Raw genomic sequence first — 24650 nt, 5'->3', positions numbered from 1 at the left:
GGGCAAATCCAGAAATGCATGTAAGGTGTTAGTTGAGAGGCCGGAAGGAATAAGACCTTTGGGGAGGCCGAGACGTAGATGGGAGGATAATATTAAAATGGATATGAGGGAGGTGAGATATGATGATAGAGACTGGATTAATCTTGCTCAGGATAGGGACCGATGACGGGCTTATGTGAGGGCGGCAATGAACCTCCGGGTTCCTTGAAAGCCATAAGTAAGTAATTATTATTATTATTATTATTATTATTATTATTATTATTATTATTATTATTATATTGTATTATATTGAATAAGGTGCTTAGGAAAATATTTGGAGCTAAGCGGGATGAAGTTACAGGAGAATGGAGAAAGTTACACAACACAGAACTGCACGCATTGTATTCTTCACCTGACATAATTAGGAACATTAATCCAGACGTTTGAGATGGGCAGGGCATATAGCACGTATGGGCAAATCCAGAAATGCATATAAGGTGTTAGTTGAGAGGCCGGAAGGAATGAGACCTTTGGGGAGGCCGAGACGTAGATGGGAGGATAATATTAAAATGGATTTGAGGAAGGTGAGATATGATGATAGAGACTGGATTAATCTTGCTCAGGATAGGGACCGATGGCGGGCTTATGTGAGGGCGGCAATGAACCTCCGGGTTCCTTAAAAGCCATAAGTAAGTAATTATTATTATTATTATTATTATTATTATTATTATTATTGTTATTATTATTATTATTATATTATTGTGACTAACAAAAATTTGAAAATATATTTTTTGACAACAAATGTCACAAAACTATACCACAACCAATATTAGTATAATCTTCCTACCTGGATGTATGCACAAAGTAAGAAGTAGAATAATACATTGCTTCATGTCTGCCTGCTTTTGTGAAGTGTTCTGAGGAACTATGATCACTTACTTTTCGTGCTCCTCTTTTATTCCTGCTTAAGGCATCGCTAAGTCTAATGAGTAATCCGTGTTATTTCATCACCATTAATTAATTTTAAATTTACGATCGCCATGAAATGGGACTTGATATATGTGACACAGAACAATTCATATCTATCAATGTTCGTCGATAACGTAATGTCGTATTTTAATAAAAGTGAATTATTAGAATTTAAATACACTGATTTCACATACGTGCTACATTAATTATGGTAGAAGATTTATTGAAAAATCATCCGCCCTCTAACGAGGGTGACCAAAAAGATCCAAGACAGTGTTGATTGTATTTTACAATTATAAGACAATTACCATAATACACCGATCGCCAAATGCTGTGTCGTGATACATGCCCCTGCCACTACTCATATATGGCATCATACCCCACCCTGTTCTTATGTGTACTCTCATTCACTGCAATACCTAAGAAAACACCCACTCTACCACTCTCTGAATAATGATGTGCGGGTTGTATTTCTATTACGTCATCATTTCGTGGCGTTTGGCAATCACTGCCGTAGTGAATTCAAAAACAAATTAATTTGACAATAAAAAATATTTAAATTCTTGCTTATTCAAAATTATAAAAAAAAACAGATGGAAGAGTAGAATTTGCAATAAGTCCTTTAAAATGCTGATTAAGATCTTTTGAATAATACAAGGAGCACTCAAGGAGCAGTTTTCGGACTGCCTTGAATGTAGTCAACACACAGGACATAGGAAACGAAGGAGTTAAGAACCAGAGAAACGCCTGGAAATTATACTAAATGCATCACTTGAAAGGCAGAGAAGAAGACTAGCCATAAGGCTATGGAGATGTTCCAGGAAAAATTTCAATAGGTCCTTGACATGTTTGCACAAAGTCACGTGTAGAAGCTCAGTTCTTAAAGACAATCTGGCTCTGTTTGATATACTGACTCAACAGGCATGGAAGCAATGATCTTCAGTGACTCCCGCATATATGTTTGTGAGAGATCGTGCGTATTTGCTTGGTTTCCGCACAAAACCAATCCGCGGAAAGTCTAAAATTCCACATTCAGTGTTCCCAACCTAACACACATAACAATTTCCCTCTTCTTACCGCTTAAATGACATATTGATTTTACTGCTTTAGGCTTTTAACATATTAATTTTTAGAGACGTTCAATATAGTAATAATTATAAATTGGAAACTTACCACTGCAATTTCACCTAATTGCACTGTTAATTATTGTTTTTAAATATTTTAAAAAATTAAGTAGACTCTACAACTCCACTAAAGTTACTGCATTCGTGATGCAAGTAACATTAAGGAAGCCGTGAAAAAATCAACAAGATTCCAGACTCATCATAGACTGGGGGGAAAAAAAGACAAACGTATATCACGGCCTGCTGGAGTATAGTAAACACAGAAAACATTTTAAAGCAACAAGGTTGAAGATAGATATTTTTGTTTTGCAAATTTGCCGTCATTGAACAGAAACCAAGATGGAGATTTCATTGCAACTAATTAGAAATTCCTCTTTTAGGTATGTAATAAACGATCTTGACACAAAATTATGTACGATACACGAGCGGTATGGTTTCTTTCAATTCTCGGAAATTAAAAAAGCTCAACTACTTTTCGCTTTTTCAAACTTTTCCTCGAACATGAAAACTTCAACATACCGCTCTTGTAACGCATATTACTATTAACTCTACAATAAATACAAGTGCAATTCGAAAATGTATTGATTGCACCTTGTAAAATACGGCAGGCAATTGAAACCTAAAAATTCCATTATGCCACAGGCATATTTTAATAGAGAATCTTGTGCACTAAAAAGAACACCTCGAACATTTCATTTGGTTGGTGAGATGTTATATTTCTCAATGAAATATGGAATGCAAGATTCATAAATCAGCTCCTTTTCATTATCATTACGTGGGGATGCATTGCATCTCTATCTAACTGGATGGTGGAGTTTAGTTTAATCCTAGATTGCGCTTCGTGTCAATGGCGACAAAGTCTTCTTGAATCATCTATGGAGAGGCAATGAACCTCTTCATGGAGTTCCCATCCTTGTTGTCTAAGAAAATAAGCGATCATAGTCCTCATTCTACCTCATTATCTCCTGGCTTTGTAGCCTCATGAGTGATGCCTTATTGGTGTCACGAGGTTGAAACCTGTCTTCTGATAGTTGACTGAACAACAACTATGTTATAGGGTTGCTTCGCAGTAACACAATCTTTCGACAAAACCCCAACACATGGAAAAGGAAATAGAAGGAGAACGCGTCCCTGAAAGTGAGTTCTGTCGTATCCGCCTATACATGCTGCAGGCCAGGCTTCAATTTCCAGCGGGGTATGGAATTTATTTCCTAATATATGAATGGTATGTCAGTTCTTTGTTTCGTATTTTCGGATATTATTGTCTTAAGCAGACATGTCGATTGATGCCCACAGGCTTAAGCGCATGCTTTAGAGCTGTTCAATTTGAAGCCATTACAACTAAGGACTTGTGGCTTGGGGCATTGTCTTGGTGGAAAAGAATCTTTCGCCTCAACTTTCCACGATGTTTCTTCTTGATAACATCTCGAAATTTTTCAATTAAATTTGCATAACAAAGGCCTGTTATTATGGCTCCTTTCTGCATATAGTCTATCAAAATATCACCTTGAGCATCCCAAAAAACTGAGAGCAAACCCTTGCCTGCTGATGGCTGCATCTTGAATTTTTAGGGATCGGTGAACTCTTATGTTTCCACTTCATACTTTGAATTTTGATTTCAGTCATAGTGATGAACCCATGTCTCATCCATAGTCACATGTCGTTCAAGAATTTTTTTCTGTTTGGTCTAAAATTAGTTAAGTGCTGCTAGCAGAGCGCTGCTCTTTGTGGTTTTTACATCGGAGTCAACATTCGAGGCACTTGATACAGTAGATTCTCCTAAGATACCTGTCATATTTTGGTGAATTTTGGATGGGGACAGTCCCTTCATTTGCAGGTATTTAATCACAATTCTTAGCTCGACAGAATCAATTTATATTGTTTGGGGTGGAAGAACAAAAATTAATCTTAGTCCGTTAAATTTACTACAAAAACGAATAATTAAAATTTGTTTGAAGAAACGTTTCGATTATCCAACTAAATTAATTTATTCTGAATTTAATGTATTTAATATTGAACAAATTTATATGTATACGCTGTTAAAATTTTATCATAAAAATCGTAATAAGTTTATAATACAGACTCACAGTTATGACACAAGACGAAATATTAATTCAACATTAGTAGAACCTAAATGTCTCACATCTGCTGGACTAAAGCATAGCATAAATTTTGGCCCTCTGTTGTACAATGCTTTAACTAAATTACACCCAGAACTTCTAACATGTAACCCACTAACATATAACTAGAAAATTAGAAACGTGTTAATATCTTCAATTTTATTAAATAAATTTATAGCCTATGTGTATGAATTAATCAACCTATATTATATTTGTATTCTATAATTTTGAAATATATATTAGTCCTACTTTTCACGTACGATATTATTCTTCTCTAGTGTTAATATTATATTATATAATTCCATTGCCGCTGTAATTATATTTTAGTTCCTATTTTATTTTACTTATTTATTTTTATTATTATTATTATTATTTTTATTTTAATATTATATCTGAACTGCGACCGAGCACGAGCGCTGCTCATTCGGTCTCAAATTTTGTTAACACTACTGTATCTTCTTTTTATATTGCTTGTATTATTTTATTTCTATTTCTCTTGTTTGTTTTGTAATTATATTCTTTATTCTGTATATTTAAATTTAAATAAATAAAATATTGATACAGCACCTCCGGCCACTCGAACACCTACTACGGGCCAATGCGTACATGTACATACTTACAACTTGAGTTGTAGCCATAACATATTTCAGTTATTTGTGTGCCACAAAATAGAAATTTTAGTTCAACTAGAAATAGATCAAGACTAGCATAGAGATCAATCCTCGTAAATATTTTTCACCTAATAAAATTGAAAAAGTGATTTTAAAATATAAATTAAAATAAAAAAAATATTTTTATGGATGATATTTAAAACATTCTACAATGATGTTCATATGACATTCAGCAATGAACAGAAAAAGTCGCTCAGAAATTCTGATATTTGGGGAAATTATTAGGGAAACGACATTTCAGTGGACAAATTGTAGCTGCCAATTTGCATTGCTAGTTACCCGAACGGTAATAGTAGACATAATCTCAAAATAGTATACAAATTATAGAAATAGCATATATTGAGCATTTACATTTTCAAGGTTACAGATTTATTCATTACTAATATATATATATATATATATATATATATATATATATATATATATATATATATATAATTTCACCAATTTTTCAGTACCAAAGGTGTATATCTCTTATATATCTAAGGAAAGTAATAAAAGTATTTTGTAGGCTACAAAAATCCATAATTCACTACGAAGAGACAGCTACTATAGAGTATTACGAATATAAAATGGTATCTGATGATGTCGCAAGTAAAAGCGACGAAAACGTTAATACGAACAATTAAATATGTAATATAAAGATTTTATACTTTATGTATAACATGTTAAGTCATTGACGGAACAATATTAAATCCACTTATTGAACTTATCTATATTACTTAAATTCCTTGTTTTTAGCTTCTTGGGCTTCCTCACTTAGTTGACCAATGGGACTTAGCGTGGCGGATAATTTCTGGACCATGGATTAGGATTTTATAAATTGTTGGAGGTATGATGTACCATGAGTATTGTCGGCCTGGTTGACGAGTTCGTATAGCGCTGGCCTTCTATGCCCGAGGTTGCGGGTTCGATCCCGGGCCAGGTCGATGGCACTTAAGTGTGCTTATATGCGACAGGCTCATGTCCGTAGATTTACTGGCATATAAAAGAACTCCTGCGGGACAAACATTCCTGCACACCAGCGACTCTGATATAACCTCGGCAGTTACGAGCGTCGTTAAATCATAAAATTTTAACCATGAGTATTTCCGTACAAAGAGCTGAGCTGTCTCATAAGTGCGATACTTTTCTACATCTATTTCGTGGCCATAAGAGATCACTTGCAAAATTATATTGAATCTTCTGATGATGTCATTGTTAACACCAGTCACTTGGTTGCAATCTTGTTCAGTACTACTGTCTGGGAAATATAGCTCAATGAAATCGGTTCATTCTTTTTGAAAGACCCTGTAATATGTCGCTCATCACTGAAAACCACTAATTTTCTATGTACTTTTCTAGAAATTCCCTAAAATGTAGATTATTCCATTTATTAATTGGAATGTTGACACTGAACATCATGATAGACTACACAAATCCATGTTAAACGTCGAGTTAATATCTCCATAATTTTCAGATTTTGATGGTACTGGTTTTTTGGATTACGTTCAACACACTTTCTGCGCTTTTTGGTATTTCAGTGTCTTTCAGTTCGCTGTTTTTGTCACTTTTACGTTTATTTTACACAATTTATATGTAGGCCCTAATGTTGTCTATATTGACAGTGAAAATATTAGTTCAAATATCCTCAACTATGCCCTGCAATATTACACACTTGAGCGTCTTACGTAAGGCATTTCACCTCTGCAATGAACCTTCAATCAGCCACAAAGATGTAGTTATTTAAATAATACGACTAGTAAGAGCAGTGATCGATAAGACTACTCACTATGACTGCGTCCCGGTTTTGACTTTCTAAAGGAAGAGGGCAGAGGATGCGTAACTATTTTGTATACGAACGTACCTGTACCTGCGCTGTGACGTCATATATTTCAAAACAGCAACTTCATTCCAGTTTATAGATAGCTTGAATACGGACTGTTGGATGAGTACTGAAGTTCTGTGATGAAGAATAGAAAGAAGTTTGATGTCGGTTTTTGTGATAAGAAAATGTTCTCTATCCCTTACTTCCACCCCATATAGTAATACCAAATCTTATAACAGATTCAAAATAGGCGAAGTAGGCCTATGAGCTTTTTATCTAGTGAAATGAATAATTCTTTTTTAATTTCTGATTAAATAGATGGTTTTAGATAACCCTGACAACAAGCTATCAATATGATTTCCCCAGAAAAAACAATCATTAACAAATATCCCAAGAAATTTAACGTTTGATCGTAGTAAGAAGTAACTCCTTAGGAAGAGGATTCAAACTAAAAATTAGAGTTAAGGCTGGTTCACAATAAACCGGGAACGAACACCAGAATGAAAACGAGAAGCAGAGGACGTGAATATGAAAATTTTTGATTCACAATAAACCGAGAATCTAGACGACTATGCATATCGATATGTATGTCAATAACGATATGTAAAGTCGATATTATGCATTCTGATGTTATTTGTGTATAATTGATCAATGGCGTTCTCTCATGAGTACAAGGCAGCCAACATAAACACAGATTAACCAACTTCGAAATTTCAACTGAAACATTTCATTAGGTACGGTACTATAAATATGCCCATGCATCTTTATTAACACAACCTATTTTAATTCTACCATAACGTAAAATAATTAGAAAAGAAACATTTGTAATAGAACAAAAATGAACACAACAATAGTTATTGAATTGAAGCATGAATACGTAGTGTGTAATACAACCAATACAGTAATAAAATATGATTCACTTACGATCGGTGTTCAAAGATACAGTTATTGAAAGCCACGTATTCTCCTTCATTTTCTCATCTTTATACGAGGCGCGCCGCTTATCGTAAACGTGAGGATTTTCCTCAACACTCAATATTAGAATCTCATCAAATAAAACTTGCTCCATGATGCACAGCACAGAACAAAATAATGCATGGGTTATGTCACGGTCTTCTTGCTACAAAATATACGACAACAAAATAGCTTTTAGATGGCAATAGAATGAATCTAGTGGGCTGTGATCGGAAACGTGAACGCCAAAGTTGAAACTTGGCTAACTCTCCGTTCCCGATCCCGGGCTCCGGCTAGCTTTTCGTTAATTGTGAATGCTCACATTTAAATGTACACATTTTAACAATTTTACCTTTTTCGTTTTCGTTCCGATTCTCGTTTCCGGTTTATTGTGAACCAGCCTTTAGTTGATTAACGCCATGGTTTTTCTGATTTATTCTGCTGCTTTCTTGTGTTCAGAAATAATGAGATTACACTGGAATGACCTCGACGAAGTCTTTACTATTCTGACTGCTGCTTTGTGCCACTGAGTTCAGACTTTGTTTCTGACCGGCCAACAGAAATAAAAAATCAACAGCATAAACAAGTAATAATCTGTTTGTTTCGAAATTTCAATTTAGACATTGCAAACAATGTTGTGAACATTCTTCTGATTCATTTCTTCTGACGAGGAATCTTGCTGTAGCGTTTAATCCACTTTGTAAAGCGAGATACTTCCAGGAATTTTATTGGTGCCCCTCCTGTGCAGTTGGCAGTACCACTGGACATCAAGCCCCACTGGACATTTCCCACCATCATGGGCCCTCCAGAGTCGCCCTTTGAACAGAAAATATTAAAAAAAAATCGGGAAGAAAATAATGCATGTTGTCATTTCACTATTTTCGCCTGCTTTAACAATTTTAGTCTGTTTTCTAGAACTGTGATTTAAAATTGTTAAATAAACTCATTTACTATACGCAGACATGATTTTTTGTCTTTATTCTACGCAAAAAATATCTATAATTCGAAAAAGTAAGATGTTTCACATTAATTATTAAAACTTGTACGATTAAGAAACTTTTTGAGCAATGCTGCCATTCAGCCTAATCTTAGTAAATTGATTACCCCTATGTAAATTCACCAGCATACAACATGGTCACTTATAACTGTTGACATTAATATTATTTAGTTTTTGTTCATGTTGTTATTTCTTTCAGTATTTATTTCACTTTGAAATATATTACTGTTCCCTTTCTAGTTTATACTTTTATGGAAAAGAAGAAAATCTTATTACTGTGTACACCAAAATTAAGCTACGTAACTTCGTCTTGTTTGTTAGTTGTTAGGAATCCTCTCCTGAACACCAGTCTTACCCATTCAGGAGTGGGCTAGTTTATTTTATATTACATTAACTTGTATTCATTTGTAATTTACTAGCACTAGAATAAATAAATAAATAAATAAATTAAATAAACAAATAAATAGATAAATAAATAAATAAGTAAATAAATAAATAATTTAATTAAATAAATATAATAAATAAATAAATCAATCAATCAATCAATCAATCAATCAATCAATCAATCAAGAAACAACACGATCGACCAAAAAGTTACTTTCCTGCGCTCATCTTCAAATGTTTTGAGTGCAGCAAAAGCAGATTTTTCAATTTTAAAATCCGGAAGGAAATTGTGACATTACGATATGGTAGTACAAACATTTATATTTTCGCCAGAATTACTTATGGCAGTACTTCCCATGACAACTATTGTTACTCTCATCTGGACCGTATTGTAAAACATATTATTCAACTCACCAAGCAGGAATCAGCTAATATGTTGGCACCGACGGCACATATAGTTCTGTTCAACTTCTTCCAGACTCGTTTGCATCGACTGTTCTCAATGGTAACCACTTCCAATGCCTGCAGCACTTTCGGGAGTTCCATTTTCGGTTTAGTCTTTTGACAGACAACACACAACAATTTCAGTAAATTTGATTACTACGTATTTTTATTCTAAAATAATCGACCACATAATGAAGTCTTCACATTTGAAAATTAGTAGATTGTTGCAATTTTTTTTATTTGACATGAATAGAAGACAAATTATTCAGTAATATATTCTCTTACATTATCTATGACTCTCTTCCAACACTGGAGTTGTTTTTGGATTCCACGTTTGAAGAAATCTGATAGTTTGGATTTAAAGAGGTCGTCAAACCAAGTTTGTAAGGCATTTTCGTTGTCAGAGGAGTTCCCTTGGAGATTGTTGGATGGAGAAAGGAAAAGGTGGAAATCTGAGGACGCAAGATCCGGAGAATATACGGGATGTAGAATTACCTCCCAATCAAGCTCCTGGATAGCTGCTTTCGTCATGTTAGTGGAGTGAGGGTGTGCATTATAGTGTTGCAGCAACACTTCATGCAGTCTTCTAGGTCATTTTTCTTCAATTGCGGCCGTAATGCGTCTGAGTTGTTAGCAATAGATGTCAGCAGTCATTGTTATATTCCTGGGAAGCAATTAGTAGTGCACGACGCTTTCTTTATCTGACCAGATGCATGATATCTTCTCTGGATGGACACTAACTTTTGTTCGGGGGTATAATTTTTATATTAGGGCTCAGCCATTCCTTTCGTTACCACTAACAATATTGGATACGAATGTTTGAGCTAACCAATGACGAGCAAGCAAAGAAGACCAACCGCTGATTTCAGTTGTTTTCACTTGAAGCGTACGTACCCATAAACCCGATTTTTTTAAGCTAGGACGTGAAATGTAAATGTTCCATGTTGGTCACAGTTCATCACATCTGGCAATTCTCGGGTTGACTGACCTTGACAAGACCGCGCTAGTTGAACCTCTCCTACGATAAATTAAATCCTACCTATATCCGTTAATTTTTACTACAGAAAAAGTATTAAAACTTTGTTTAAAAAAAGCAGAAAGATTACTAAACTGAATTATTGTTTAAACAATTTAAAGTTTTCAACTTTAAACAAATTTATTATTTTATTATATTAAAATATTTTCACAGAAATTTTAATAACTTTGAAAGGTATAGGGTAAACATTGGTAATTTCGTGATAATTTCATGAAAACTAATTTAAAATGCAAATGTGTAAATATATCCTTATTCCGATTTTTTTCATCTAAAAGACGATAACTCGCTGTACAAATCTGGAGACATAAAAGATTGGATACGTTCTTGAATATGTGCCAAAAACCACTTTTACAACTTAAGCTGAAAGGTTGGTTATTTCGTGATAACCTTGGTAATTTCGTGATATTGCATTGATAATTTCGTGAGAGGTACAAGAATTGTGGAAAAATTCATTAAAGTCAAATGCAATTCTCATTTATTGTTACAAGACTTCAAACATAGCAATTCCGTCTAATATTCATAGCAAGAAAACATAGAAATACCTATCAACACATAATAAGAATGAAATCAAAGTAAAAATTGAAATTGAAAAGGGATCTTCTTTGCCCTGAAAGGGTGAACACTTTTATTACGGACTTTACTATAGCCTATATTACTAGGGTAACTCCAAAAGTAATGCATAACGTTTGTTTAAAAATTTTGTTTTTATCCTACAGCTTTGCTATTTTCACAGAATGTAGATGCATCCTTAAGGAACAAAATGTCACTTTTCCACATAATCCCCGTCCCTTTCAACTGCCTTACGTAACCTAGGAACGAGGGCCTGTAGACCAGCACGGTAAAAGTCTGGACCAACACTTCTGAGCCATTCTTTAGCAGCGTGCACAAGGGAGTCATCTTCTAACCTCGTTTCGCGAAGTGTTCCTTCAGTTTACCAAAGAGATGTTAATCGCACGGTGCCAGTACAGGACTGTAAGGCGGATGTTTCAGTGTTGTCTATCCGAATTTTCTGATCTGGTTTGTGGTCATGTGACTGACATATGGCTGTGCGTTGTCGTGCAATAGCAGAACATCCTACTCCTCCCGATGTCGTCGAACACGACTCAGTCGAATTAGAAATTTCTGGAGATTTGCAACGATGGGGAATGGTCCTTGCGGGGTAAGAGACGAGGGTAAGGAAATGTACGATAACTTAGCGCGTCTGAAAGAGCAGGTAGATGAGGGGGTGCCATTGACTGGCTGGGACAAAGTTCAGTGACACTCGACCTGAAAACGTTGGTTTTGCAAACTGTGCAAGCATTTAAGTTACTGTTGAGATTTTATTGTATGATGCTGGTGTTGTGAATACTGTGGATAACAAATGTAGTTTACATTAAAACATTCTTAAGTCAGATTTTAATTTCTTAAGTTAACTTAAAGATCGTGTCAGATTGGCTGCATTACGCTTTAATTAGGCAATTATCTTAAATTAGTAATTTAGTTAGACAATGAGTTACGAATTTGTTTAGTCAGTGAAATATTTAGTTAAGTAGTTTTAAAGCGAGGTAGAGTTCTGTTTGATTTCAATAGTGTCACATACCAGTTATCATAATGTTTACAAAGTGTAAAAATGGAAAAACTATACATCGTGAAGAACGACAAAGTACAGCGAATGTAATAAAGATGTGTGATGAAGAAGCAAGGCAGAAGAGATTATTGTGTCCTTTGATGAATGCTACAGAAAGGACTGCTAAATACGCAGGTGTTTATTTATTTTTTGTAATTTAATACTAATTTCATTTACACTAACTTAATAGTATTCTCATAATGTCAACATTAAAATATTGAAAGTTACAATAACTTCAGTTAACCACGGGCGTGACCTCGAGAGGGGAACAAATTTAAAACTTTAGTTAGCTCAAAAGTATACATGAAGCTTTAAAATTTAATTTACATAACATGCAGCATTATACTCATAAAAATTTTAATTTCTATATATTAAAAAATCTTAATAAATTAAATAATTAAATTTATAAATTCAATTATTATTATTATTATTATTATTATTATTATTATTATTATTAGTAGTAGTAGTAGTAGTAGTAGTAGTAGTAGTAGTAGTATTAATTACTATATTGTAAACCAAACATATAATATTTACATTGACTGGTGTAGTATAACATTGTCACTGAATAATTGCTGTCCGTAATTAACTTAATTATAGATATTAAATGTAGGCCTATAATATGTAGCCTGTATGAATTAATAATCCGGATACAAAGTTAATGTTTTACTGAGGGAGAATGTTTTCACTGTAGTTGATAGCGAAAGTTTAGAGCACACAAACCCGGTTCTGTCTCGATGTTTGGTTGTGAGCATAGACAAATAACAGAAAGATCTGCAGCTCAATGCTAAAACGATGCCAACATAGGCTGCCAGGACGACCGTAGAGCCATCTGTAGTGTTGTGTAAACAAGATCGGTAACAGCATTTTTACCACCCACCTCTACTGCTCTCTCTGTAACTACATTTACTACTATACCAGCCCATTCTATTTACTAGTAGGTACAGAATGAATTATTTCTTTTAAAACACTTCACTTTCGGTGAAAATGTTTGAATGCAAATTTTATTGTTTTTCATTTTGTATGATATGCAATATTGCATATATACCTTGTAAAAGGCAGATGTCAATTTAGGAAAAAAATCACAACAATGTACAGCACTATTTATATTGCATTTTGATTATAACTTTATCTTCCTTTCCCAGCCCACCCACCTGTAACAATAATCATTAGTTCTCAGCTTTGTATTTCAGTTTGGGAAGGAATGGAAAGGAACCTTTAGGGATTTAAATTTCCTTCTTCTACATATTTTAAGCTAGCGACTTAATTTCTGTATACAGGAACCTCTTGTTATTAGTATTAATGTCCCTAAGTTCCATCAGTACCAGTTGAAAAGTTTATAGTTAATTATTTTATTTTCACCTATTTTAAAACATATCTATTCCCACAAAATAGAAGTTACTGGTCTGACAAAAAATTGACATGCATATAATTTAACAGCAGAACCATAATTTGAATTTCGAATATATGGGTGACCAGAATGCAGAGAGTTAAAAATCTTTAATTCAATTTTTGTGTCTGACTATATATTTCACTTATTAATTTTGAAAATATTAACTTTACCCAAAAAAGTCTCAGCAATGTTGTTAACCATACTTGGCAGAATATGCTGTAAAAATGTCAACATTTTAGCATGAAATCTGTTGAAGCCTGTATTATTTGAATCAGGAAATGGAGTAAAAGTAAAATGCGAGAATGACTACCATCACAAAAATCTGTTTGTAATTGTGAAACTAAACTAAACGATGAATTTTGAGGAAGATGTTGATTATAAACTTTTCCCCACATAAAAATAAAAAGTCACGGACAATTTTAATTCTGCAAATTGTATTGTGAGAGTGGGGGAAAACCTTGCATTCCTTGCTCGGATCATCACGCGAAATGTGGACAGTACTATAATACGTCACAACCCGGGTCTACCAACTGCTAAGACATCCATGAAATGCTTACAGGTTAAAACAAGTGTACTACATTATCATAGATTTTATGAAAACTTAACTAAATGAAGTAAAATATTATAAGCTGCCAGTGGATAGGGTGAATATTAGAATTTATAAAACAGTTATATTACCGGTTGTTCTGTATGGTTGTGAAACTTGGACTCTCACTTTGAGAGACGAACAGAGGTTAAAGGTCTTTGAGAATAATGTGCTTAGGAAAATATGTGAGGCTAAGAGGAATGAAGTTACAAGAGAATGGAGAAAGTTACACAACGCAGAACTGCATGCATTCTATTCTTCACTTGACATAATTAGGAAAATTATATTCAGACGTTTGAGATGGGCAGGGCATGTAGCGCGTATGGGCAAATCCAGAAATGCATGTAGAGTGTTAATTGGGAGGCCGGAGGGAATAAGACCTTTCGGGAGGCCGAGACGTAGATGGGAGGATAATATTAAAATGGATTTGAGGGAGGTGGGATATGATGGTAGGGACTGGATTAATCTTATTCAGGATAGGGATCGATGGCGGACTCATGTGAGGGCGGCAATGAATCTCCGGATTATTTAAATGCCATAAGTAAGTAAATAAATGGATAGGGATTTTGCTACACATCTTCCGACAGAAAAAAAAATCTATAGTTTTCCAGTTCAGCTTGAAGGGTCTGATCTAGAGAGAGGGAGGGTTCACAAAGACCACCTTCTGTTCACTACCTAACACTTTTCAACATGGGATCGCGCGTTTTGTCTTAATTCTATCAGAATCTTAGCATTATCCATATTTCCTAGTTATTCAAATTACCCTTTTTTCCTCTACTTGCTGCATTAATTAAAGAAAAACGATTCATTGAAGAATTGTCCGCCCTCTAATGACGATGACAACAAGAATCCAGACTAATGTTTACAGAGTTTTTAATAGTCATGAGACAATTAACGTAATGAATAAAAACACAAGTTATTTTGAAAACCATAAATATTTAAATATTGGCTTATTTAAAGTTATTTAAGAAACACTTGAAATTTTAGAATTTTCAGTGAGTTCTTGAAAATGCTGATTAAGACCTTCTGAATAATAAACTAATTAAAAACCAAAGATTTCGATGTGTCAAAGGTATGTTTTGATAGCCCGGTGTCGGCCTGGTTGGCGCAGTTGGTATAGTACTGGCCATCTATGACCGAGATTGCGGGTTCGATTCCGGGCCAGGTGGTTAAATGCGACATGATCATGTCAGTAGATTTACTGACATGTAAAAGAACTCTTGCGGGACAAAATTCCGTAACACCGGTGACGTTTATACAGTATAACCTCGGCAGTTGCGAGCGTCGTTAAATAAAAAACATAACATTAACATAGCCCGTGCATTGAAACATTCCACTTTAGTGGTGTAATGACGTGTAACATGTGCATAGAAGTCCCAGTATCTGGGGACCTTGATAGTTAACGGTAGAAGTGCCTTTCTACCCAGTTCTGTATTTATTTTTATAGTTGGTTATTTAACGACGTTGTATCAACTACTAGGTTATTTAGCGTCGATGAATTGGTGATACGAGATGGTATTTGGCGAGATGAGGTCAAGGATTAGCCATAGATTACCTGGCATTCACCTTACAATTGAGGAAAACCTCGGTAAAAACCCAACCAGGTAATCAGCCCAAACGGGAATCGAACCAGCGACCGAGCGTAACTTCAGACCGGCAGGCAAGCGCCTTAACAGACCGAGCAACGCCGGTGGCTTTCAGTATTTAAAGACAACAATCATACGTTAATAAAAATTTAAGGACTTACTCGAAGTAAATTTCTATATTGATTTGACTTGAAAACACTAAAATTCAGTTGCAAAAAGTGTCCATACTACAAGTGAGTCCGAAGATTCGTATACTTTTAAATTTATCAAAGATAAATACAAAAAGGATGTGGACGTAATTGAACCAGTCGTATGTCGTTTTGATGTGGGATATAAAATTGAGAAATATTTCACAATAAAGTTTTTAAAGAGCAAAACAGTGCCGGTAGTTAAGGTACTCATCTACACTTAATTTTTTTATATTTCTTAAAAAAAAATATATATATATTTTTTTATTTTTATGTCATCTGAAAGCTTGAACTTTCTAGTTTCAAAAATTTTTTCAGTTTTGTCTTTATGATGTTTCGTTAATTAATTAGGTGAGTGTTTATTGACCAGAAATAACCTTTATTTAAACCGGATGTGCAGTTCTGCACATTCTGTGTATATATTTTTCGTGTAATAACAATATTCGAATTTGGTCACTGAATTTGACTGTATTATTTTTCATACAGTCAGGAAATTGTGTGTTTGGTTTTACAATTTTTCATACTCTCAGGATGTAGATGATTTTTCTCCATGTTCAGTTTTACAGCATTTTATAACATTAATGTGAACACAAAGTGCACTTAGAATTGAGATATTTTCATCATTCTTGCATCAAAATGAAGCTGATTAACGTAGACAAGTGCCAAGCTGCAAACAGTGTCCTACTGCTTAAGAAAGTTAATTTAAAACTCCAAGATCTGAAATTATTATATTTATGTTTGAAATTTTCAAAAATAAAATTACATTTTTCCTTACGGGGATAAGATAGGAAAAAACTGTTTTCACAGCTTATTCTGTGTTTCTTTAGGAGTAAGATAGTGACAGAAGTTTTGTTCTAAGGTACAAACTGTGGGCCAAGGACTAAAACAAAGAAATTTCAGTTTTCTCTTTAAAAAATTTCCCTCCTCCTGTCCTCCCAAAAATATTTGAGGGGTTTAGTTTGTGTGAAAATCCTTAATTATGCGTCAAGTAATCAGAAGAAAAAAAGAGTTTCTAAAATTTGGATAAAAACTGCAAATTTTTCTCCCAAGGGTATAAATACCTGAAGCTGCTTGTTTTATCAGATTAAACTGAAGCACACTCTTAACAAAAATGTTATCGAATAGAGCTGAAACTCAATTTCCTCATAATTTTCTGTAACTCGCTCAAGAGCCAATTTGAACTAAATTCGCGTGAATTTAACTGAACATAATTTTTCTCACATTATAATTAATCTGTAATATAACTAATTTCCCGATTGGTAAACCTATTTGGACTTAAGTAGGCCTAATTTTAGTGACCATTATTTTGTATTTATTTCATCACGTTTTACTTTAAAATTATTTTGTAATTTTCTGAATTCAACTCTATTCCTTGCCGTTTGCAGACATAAAGCGTCTATTATAGCTGTGAATAATAGTGAACATGTTCGTTGTAATTAAATGATTTCTCTTTATAATATGTTATAATTATTATTTCAAATAACATCTTCCTTTTTTCTATTATATCTGTAGCACAATTGTAGCAAAATTCACGTGTATTTTAGTAAACTTGAATTTTTCAGTTATTTCATGAGTTTCGCATTGCGAATTCGCAACTTAATAAGTGATAAGGAAACTTTTAATAGAAAAAAGAGCATTTTATGCGGATCTCTGGAAAAAGAACTAAGGAATAGACTACTGAAGTTCTTTGTGTGAACTGTGCATTTTATGGGGCAGAAACATGGATATCGGTGTTACTATACATTGGTTAACTGCAAATCAGATTCGTCTTCCCGCTTTCAGTACTTTTGTTTCGAAGATATTTTTTGTCGATACCAGGAAAGTATCGAAATCTCATTATCAAATCCAATAGTTGATATCTCAAGTTATGCATCGATATTACAGCATACTTATATCGATTGTGTTGCGACGTCCCTATGTGAGGAGTGGATCAGGAGAGCACGTTTGCACATCTCCTTTTTATGTTAGGTTAGGTTAGAGTAATTTTAACTGTACGCTTCACTCGTGGTTAGGTTAGGTTAGGTTAGGTTAGGTTAGAGTAATTTTAACTGTACGCTTCACTCGTCATTTCAGTTTGAAAAGAACCTAACCTAACCTAACCTAACCTAACCTAACCTAACCTAACCTAACCTAACCACGAGTGAAGCGTACAGTTAAAATTACTCTAACCTAACATAAAAAGGAGATGTGCAAACGTGCTGTCCTGATCCACTCCTCCTATGTGTGCCACAAGACATTACTGTCTGATGATTGACGCAATGGTTTTGCTGCTTTCTTTTGTTCAGAAATCAAGATATTTACAGCAATGACCTCCACGAAGCTCTTTGCTGTTCCAACTGCTGCTTTGTGTCACTGAGTTCAGACATAGTTTCTGACCGACCAACAGAAATAAAAAAATCAACAACTTAGAGGCGTAAAAATCTTTTATTTCAAAACTTCAATATAAGCATTTCAAACAGTGTTGTGGACGTCCTTCTGCTTCAGTTATTCTGACGTGGAATCTTGCTGAAGCGTCTAATCCACTTCGTAAAGCGAGATATTTCCAGGAACTTAATTGGACCCCCTCCTGTGCAGTTGGCAGTACTACGAAATATCATGCCCCACTGGACATTTCCCACCATCATGGGCCCTCCAGAGTCGCCCTTTGAACAAAAAACATTTAAAAAATCCGAAAAAAGTAACGAATGTTGTAATTTCACGATTTCCACCTTCCTTAATGATTTTAGTTTATTTTCTAGATAATAAATCGGGGAAAACAAGAAATGATGCTAATTTATGCTTCTAAATATGCAAAAAGAAAGTATGTATGCATTTAAAAGAGAAAACCGTAGAAATATGCATTTTGCAAATTAAAGTTTTCTTCATTCCGACATAAAAATCATGATCGGGAGAGATCCACTTCTACTTTTCCAATATGCCAATTCAATAAAAACATACAGCTGCATGAAGATCTCCGGTCTACTTATAACTAAATGCATAACACTTATCAGTATAGAGTATGAAAAAGTACGTAGCTATATTGTAATACTAGTGTAGAAAGGCTTGCATTTACACATATGTGTGTCGTTGGTTGCAAACCGAAGTTCACCAGATTGCATATTTAGATTTAGATTTAGATTTTATTTAATAATAATAATAATAATAATAATAATAATAATAATAATAATAATAATAATAATAATAATAATAATAATAATACGAGGATTGCAATGAGCTTTTCTACACGTAGGTTAAATGCTATTTTTATACAACCTTAATTTTATAACATAAAATTATAGTACAATATTTCGCTTAAATTCTCACAAGTCTAGAAGACGCGAATCGATCAGCATTTGTTAGTTTGTTGCCATGGTCAGATAACCTTTTTAATTAGTAATTGTTGCTTTTATTTTAACTTTATTTATAGGACCCACCCCGAGTATTTCATAGTATCGATTATATATTGTATACTTTCGATAATTATATCAAGTATGCCATCTTAACAAAACTAAAGCATACTACAAACATGTATCATTTAATAAAAATAACAATGAAATTAAGTTCATATTAGTCACCTTTGAATACAATGTATTATATTTCATTCAAAATTAAGTTAAAGAAACAAACCAAAAGTAAACTTAAAACTTAAAACATTCTACCACGTAAAATACTAATTTTACTCTATTTATACTACAAGTACTACTACTAGTATTTCACAAAAGCCCTTCTTTTTTACTAGGTAGTATTTTTCCTTGGACCAAAAAATTAAACAAAACAATTGGTGTAAAAGCAAGCATTTTACCATGGAACTTACTGGAGATGTTCCGTTTCATTTTCTCCGTTATACAAGTGATTTCACAGAGTGCTAAGACACGATGTTCCTGTGTTTATCATTTAACACCTAGCATTTTCCATTGACATCTCCACATGAGTGCAAATCGTTTACTTTTACATTTCTTCAAACTCATCCCGGAATTACATGTTTTGCAGAACATTTCACTCCTAAATAAACCATAATCACATAAAAAAAACAAAAAAAAACCATAGAACGTATCTGTATTCATGGATAGAACAAGTAAAATGGTTCTCTTTATAATTTCATAATTTACAATTCTAGGCATATATTTTAAGCCAACAGGAATAATTTGATCTACTTATTTTTTATATTTAACTATAGCATTCGAAATTGCCGCATGATTAAAATCAAACTATTTTACAACAATATTCGTTGGTTGGCAGCATAATAAAACGATATATATCGATAATGTTATTGATCGAAACGCTACTTCCGTTGATCTTTTTGTCGCTTTGCATATTCTTATATTTAACGCATCTGTTCCGTTTATTTCAATAATGCGGAAAATAATACAAATTATTATGGAAATTCAAGAAAGTGAAAAAGAATTGAGGGAACTGCACTAGATATTGCTGAAGCAGCAAAGAGAGTGATAAACCAATTGCTTCTTGAAAAATGTAGAAAACGATAGGCCTATAAGAGAGAATACCAATAGTTCATAATTATACGAAATGTTATGTTTTGAGTATTTCCTAGAAAAAATCTAAATTAATGAAGACTTCAGCTTTATGGTCTACTTATTCAATGTTAAATGTTCGCTAAATTTGAGTCACAATACTGATACATCCAAGTGCTGCAATTTGATTGCGTTTAAATTGTATAAAATCCATTTAAGATGTATAATTGAAAATGCCTATGTATTCTAGGTTCCTATCACCTCAGCATGGCGCGTTCTCGGGTTGCGGATAGAGGAGACGGCCTCCAGATATGGAAGGGAGCCGATAAGGGGTGGTCCTCCAGCTTGGGATTGGACGAAGGGCTAATAACCCATCACCGTAAAAACCAGCTTGTTACGAAGCCTCAAAAAAGGTCTATGGGGAGGCTGAGACGTAGATGGGAGGATAATATTAAAATGGATTTGAGGGAGGTGGGATATGATTGTAGAGACTGGATTAATCTTGCTCAGGATAGGGACCGATGGCGGGCTTGTGAGAGGCCGGAAATGAACCTCAGGAATCCTTAAAAGCCATAAGTAAGTAATTGAAAATGCAGAGCGGTAAAGTATTCTAGTGCGGAAAAACAGAGCTGAAATAGTTATTTACAATATGAGTATTGTAACGTTTCTTATGACAAACCGAATTTGGGAAGTTATTATGATATGAAATTACGATAAGTACCCTATATCGTAAGTTTTATTCACTTTGATAAAAAGGTAATATTTTTGTAAAAATAATTGTATCATTTTTATTAATATAGAACACATCTTTTGTGGAGAGGCGATTGTATTATTATTATTATTATTATTATTATTATTATTATTTGTTTATGTTCGCTTTACCAGTTTTGAACACGATAGTTTTTTGTTTATAACAGACGAACAGCAGTACTAGGAGAAATAAACAAACATTGTTAAAATGAATTCAAACGAGAATTGAGATATTGCAAATGCTATAAATTCTGGAATTGATGTTTAGTACTATGAAAATTTCGCGTGAGATATGAATGTTTACAATAAATAAAATTAATTCCATTTTATTTCATTTAATGTGTGCTTCATCAATTAGGTAATAGCACTATTATTATCCAACTAGCTGAGTAATATAATTATCATGAACTAACTAGTTGCGTAATGAATGTGTTTACAACATTTTTATGAGTGATGTAAAGTCCACATTACGTAATCAAAGTGAATAAAATTTAATTTGCCGTACTCATATTGAATTGTTTTATTTCGGTGCAGAAAAAGTGTGTCTTTCAATTGTAAAATCGGAAGGAAATTGCCACATTAGGAAATATTAGTGTAAACATTTATATTCTGGCCAGTATGATTTATGCTAGCAGTTCCCATGGCAACTACTGTGACTCTCATCTATAGCTGTATTATAAAACACATTATTCAACTTACGATGCAGCCATTCTCTGAATCGCTTTTACCGACGGCACATATCGTTTTGTTCAACTCCTTCCACATTGTTCTGCATCGACGGGTTCCGATGGTAACCACTTCCAATGCTTGCAGTATTAATGGGTATTCTCTTGTCGGTTTGAACTGTTGAATGAAACACACAATTTAATTACTAAGCACTTCTAATTCTGAAATAGTCAGCAGCACAATGAAGGGTTCACATTGGATTATATTGGGTTGTTGCAAAAGTTTTTATTACAGAAATTGTATGGTCTGGGTGGAGTGTGTCGTATAAATGAACCTAAAAGGGAGAGGTTAAACTAAGAGAAAGAAATAAAAGAAAGTAAGAAAGAGAGAAAGAAAGAAAGGAAGGAAGGAAGAAAGAAAGAAAAGAAGATAGAAAGAAAGGAAGAAAGAAAGAAAAGAAGAAAGAAAGGAAGGAAGAAAAAAAGGAAGAAAGAAAGAAAGAAAAAGAAAGAAAAAAAGAAAGTAAGAAAGAAAGAAAGATAGGAAGAAAGGAAGATAGAAAGAAAGAAAGAAAGAAAGAAGGAAGAAAGAAAAGAAGAAAGAAAGGAAGGAAGAAGGAAAGAAAGAAAGAAAGGAAGGAAGGAAGGATGGAAGGAAGGAACGAACGAAGGAAGGAAGGAAGGAAGGAAGGAAGAAATCAATCAGTAATTTATTCTCCTAGATTTTGTCTATGACTCTCGCTGTTAGTGCTGGGTAGTTTTTCCATTAAATGTTTCTCCATATCTACATTCAAAATGCTTGTATTCGCTTCTCTAAACTTCGTCGTAATGTCCATGTTTCTGCCCTATACAATGTCACACTCTATTATTAATAATTAGGCCTATAAACATCGGTGTCACAAAATATTTTTTAAGTGTAACATATGACTTTCAACATTGAGAAAATCATTGATGTCATAAAATGCCTTGGTTAGAAGCCTGTCTGATACTCGACGTGTAAAAAGTGACTTAGATGTTATATGTTATATTTTATTTAACGACGCTCGCAACTGCAGAGGTTATATCAGCGTCGCCGGATGTGCCGGAATTTTGTCCCGCAGGAGTTCTTTTACATGCCAGTAAATCTACTGACATGAGCCTGTCGCATTTAAGCACACTTAAATGCCATCGGTCTGGCCCGGGATCGAACTCGCAACCTTGGGCATGGAAGGCCAGCGCTATACCAACTCGCCAACCAGGTCGACAGTGACTTAGATAAATAAAACAATTTTAATGGAAATTTATTTGCCACCTTTAAGGCATACGTTCATTATTATTCATAAACTTACACAGCCGAACGAATTTTTTATTAAAGCAATTGATTTGTCTAGTGTCATGGCTATGCACATCTCCTCTAACAGAATAAATTTCTTTCTTGTCATAGATATACACTAACAAAGTCAGATTCTATGAACATGTGACAGTCATTAATCGTTCACAAACAAAAGTCAGCAATGGTCCATGGGATTGGAATTAGTTATTATCCTCACAGCCTTCTTTTGCAAAAGGAACACTTTGTTAATATTTACATAATTACCCCAGAGTAAGAGCCCATACTTTACTGTGCTCTGAAAGTAGGAAAATCATGCAACTCTTAAGGGGAGAGGATGGTATTTTTTGGTGAAAAATGAGTAAATTAAAAAAAAAAAACAAAATATTTAAAATACTCTGTGATATGTGTGGAATGCATAGCATAACATTTTGTGGGTATTTGTGCCTTTATCGGATGTTGAGTCGCCATTTTTAAACTTCCTGCGTTATGGATTTTTAAATCACTCGCCCACTTTTATTGTTGTTTCTGGTAAATTAAATTTAAAAAAAAAAAAAAAAAATGTTCCTTTAAATACCCTTTAATATGTTTGGAATGCATAGCATAACATTTTGTGGGTATTTGTGCCTTTATCGGATGTTGAGTCGCCATTTTTAAACTTCCTGGGTTATGGATTTTTAAATCACTCGCCCACTTTTATTGTTGTTTCTGGTAAATTAAATTTAAAAAAAAAAAAATTATTTCTTTAAATACCCTTTAATATGTTTGGAATGCATAGCATAACATTTTGTGGGTATTTGTGCCTTTATCGGATGTTGAGTCGCCATTTTTAAACTTCCTGGGTTATGGATTCTTAAATCACTCGCCCACTTTTATTGTTGTTTCTGGTAAATTAAATTTTCAAAAAAAAAATTGTTTCTTTAAATACCCTTTAATATGTTTGGAATGCATTGCATAACATTTTGTGGGTATTTGTGCCTTTATCGGATGTTGAGTCGCCATTTTTAAACTTCCTGCGTTATGGATTCTTAAATCACTCGCCCACTTTTATTGTTGTTTCTGGTAAATTAAATTTTCAAAAAAAAATTGTTTCTTTAAATACCCTTTAATATGTTTGGAATGCATTGCATAACATTTTGTGGGTATTTGTGCCTTTATCGGATGTTGAGTCGCCATTTTTAAACTTCCTGCGTTATGGATTTTTAAATCACTCGCCCACTTTTATTGTAGTTTCTGGTAAATTAAATTTAAAAAAAAAAAATTGTTTCTTTAAATACCCTTTAATATGTTTGGAATGCATTGCATAACATTTTGTGGGTATTTGTGCCTTTATCGGATGTTGAGTCGCCATTTTTAAACTTCCTGCGTTATGGATTTTTAAATCACTCGCCCACTTTTATTGTTGTTTCTGGTAAATTAAATTTTCAAAAAAAAAAATTGTTTCTTTAAGTACCCTTTAATATGTTTGGAATGCATTGCATAACATTTTGTGGGTATTTGTGCCCTTATCGGATGTTGAGACGTCATTTTTAAACTTCCTGCGCTATGGATTTTTTAATCACACGCTCGCTTTTATCGGTTTCCAGTAACTTCATTTTTTTTTTTGCTACATTGTGAGACAAAAATGGGTATAA

At 33.7% G+C, this 24650-nt stretch overlaps 3 protein-coding genes across 5 annotated transcripts in view; 1 reads left to right on the top strand and 2 right to left on the bottom strand.

The window, feature by feature from the left end:
- LOC138693066 (trypsin 3A1-like) overlaps nucleotides 1-941 on the bottom strand; it is a 30408-nt gene extending 29467 nt beyond the window's left edge. The window contains exon 1 of the mRNA XM_069816634.1: nucleotides 827-941. Coding sequence (XP_069672735.1) covers nucleotides 827-872 — 46 coding nt within the window. The 5' untranslated portion in view covers nucleotides 873-941. The remainder of the gene's footprint in view (nucleotides 1-826) is intronic.
- The window catches only part of BBS9 (Bardet-Biedl syndrome 9), a 399441-nt gene that overhangs the window by 24629 nt on the left and 350162 nt on the right, over nucleotides 1-24650 (top strand). The window lies entirely within an intron of this gene.
- Nucleotides 18257-24650, bottom strand: part of LOC138693063 (chymotrypsin-1-like) — a 58650-nt gene continuing 52256 nt past the window's right edge. Inside the window, exons 6-7 of the mRNA XM_069816632.1 lie at nucleotides 21742-21885; nucleotides 18257-18483 (exon numbers count right to left, since the gene is read on the bottom strand). Of these exons, the coding sequence (XP_069672733.1) occupies nucleotides 18322-18483; nucleotides 21742-21885 (306 nt within the window). The 3' untranslated portion in view covers nucleotides 18257-18321. The remainder of the gene's footprint in view (nucleotides 18484-21741; nucleotides 21886-24650) is intronic.

This window comes from Periplaneta americana, chromosome 17, assembly GCF_040183065.1.
Source record: "Periplaneta americana isolate PAMFEO1 chromosome 17, P.americana_PAMFEO1_priV1, whole genome shotgun sequence".
NCBI classification, from domain to species: Eukaryota; Metazoa; Arthropoda; class Insecta; order Blattodea; family Blattidae; genus Periplaneta; species Periplaneta americana.
This window is presented reverse-complemented; position numbering and strand designations above follow the sequence as displayed.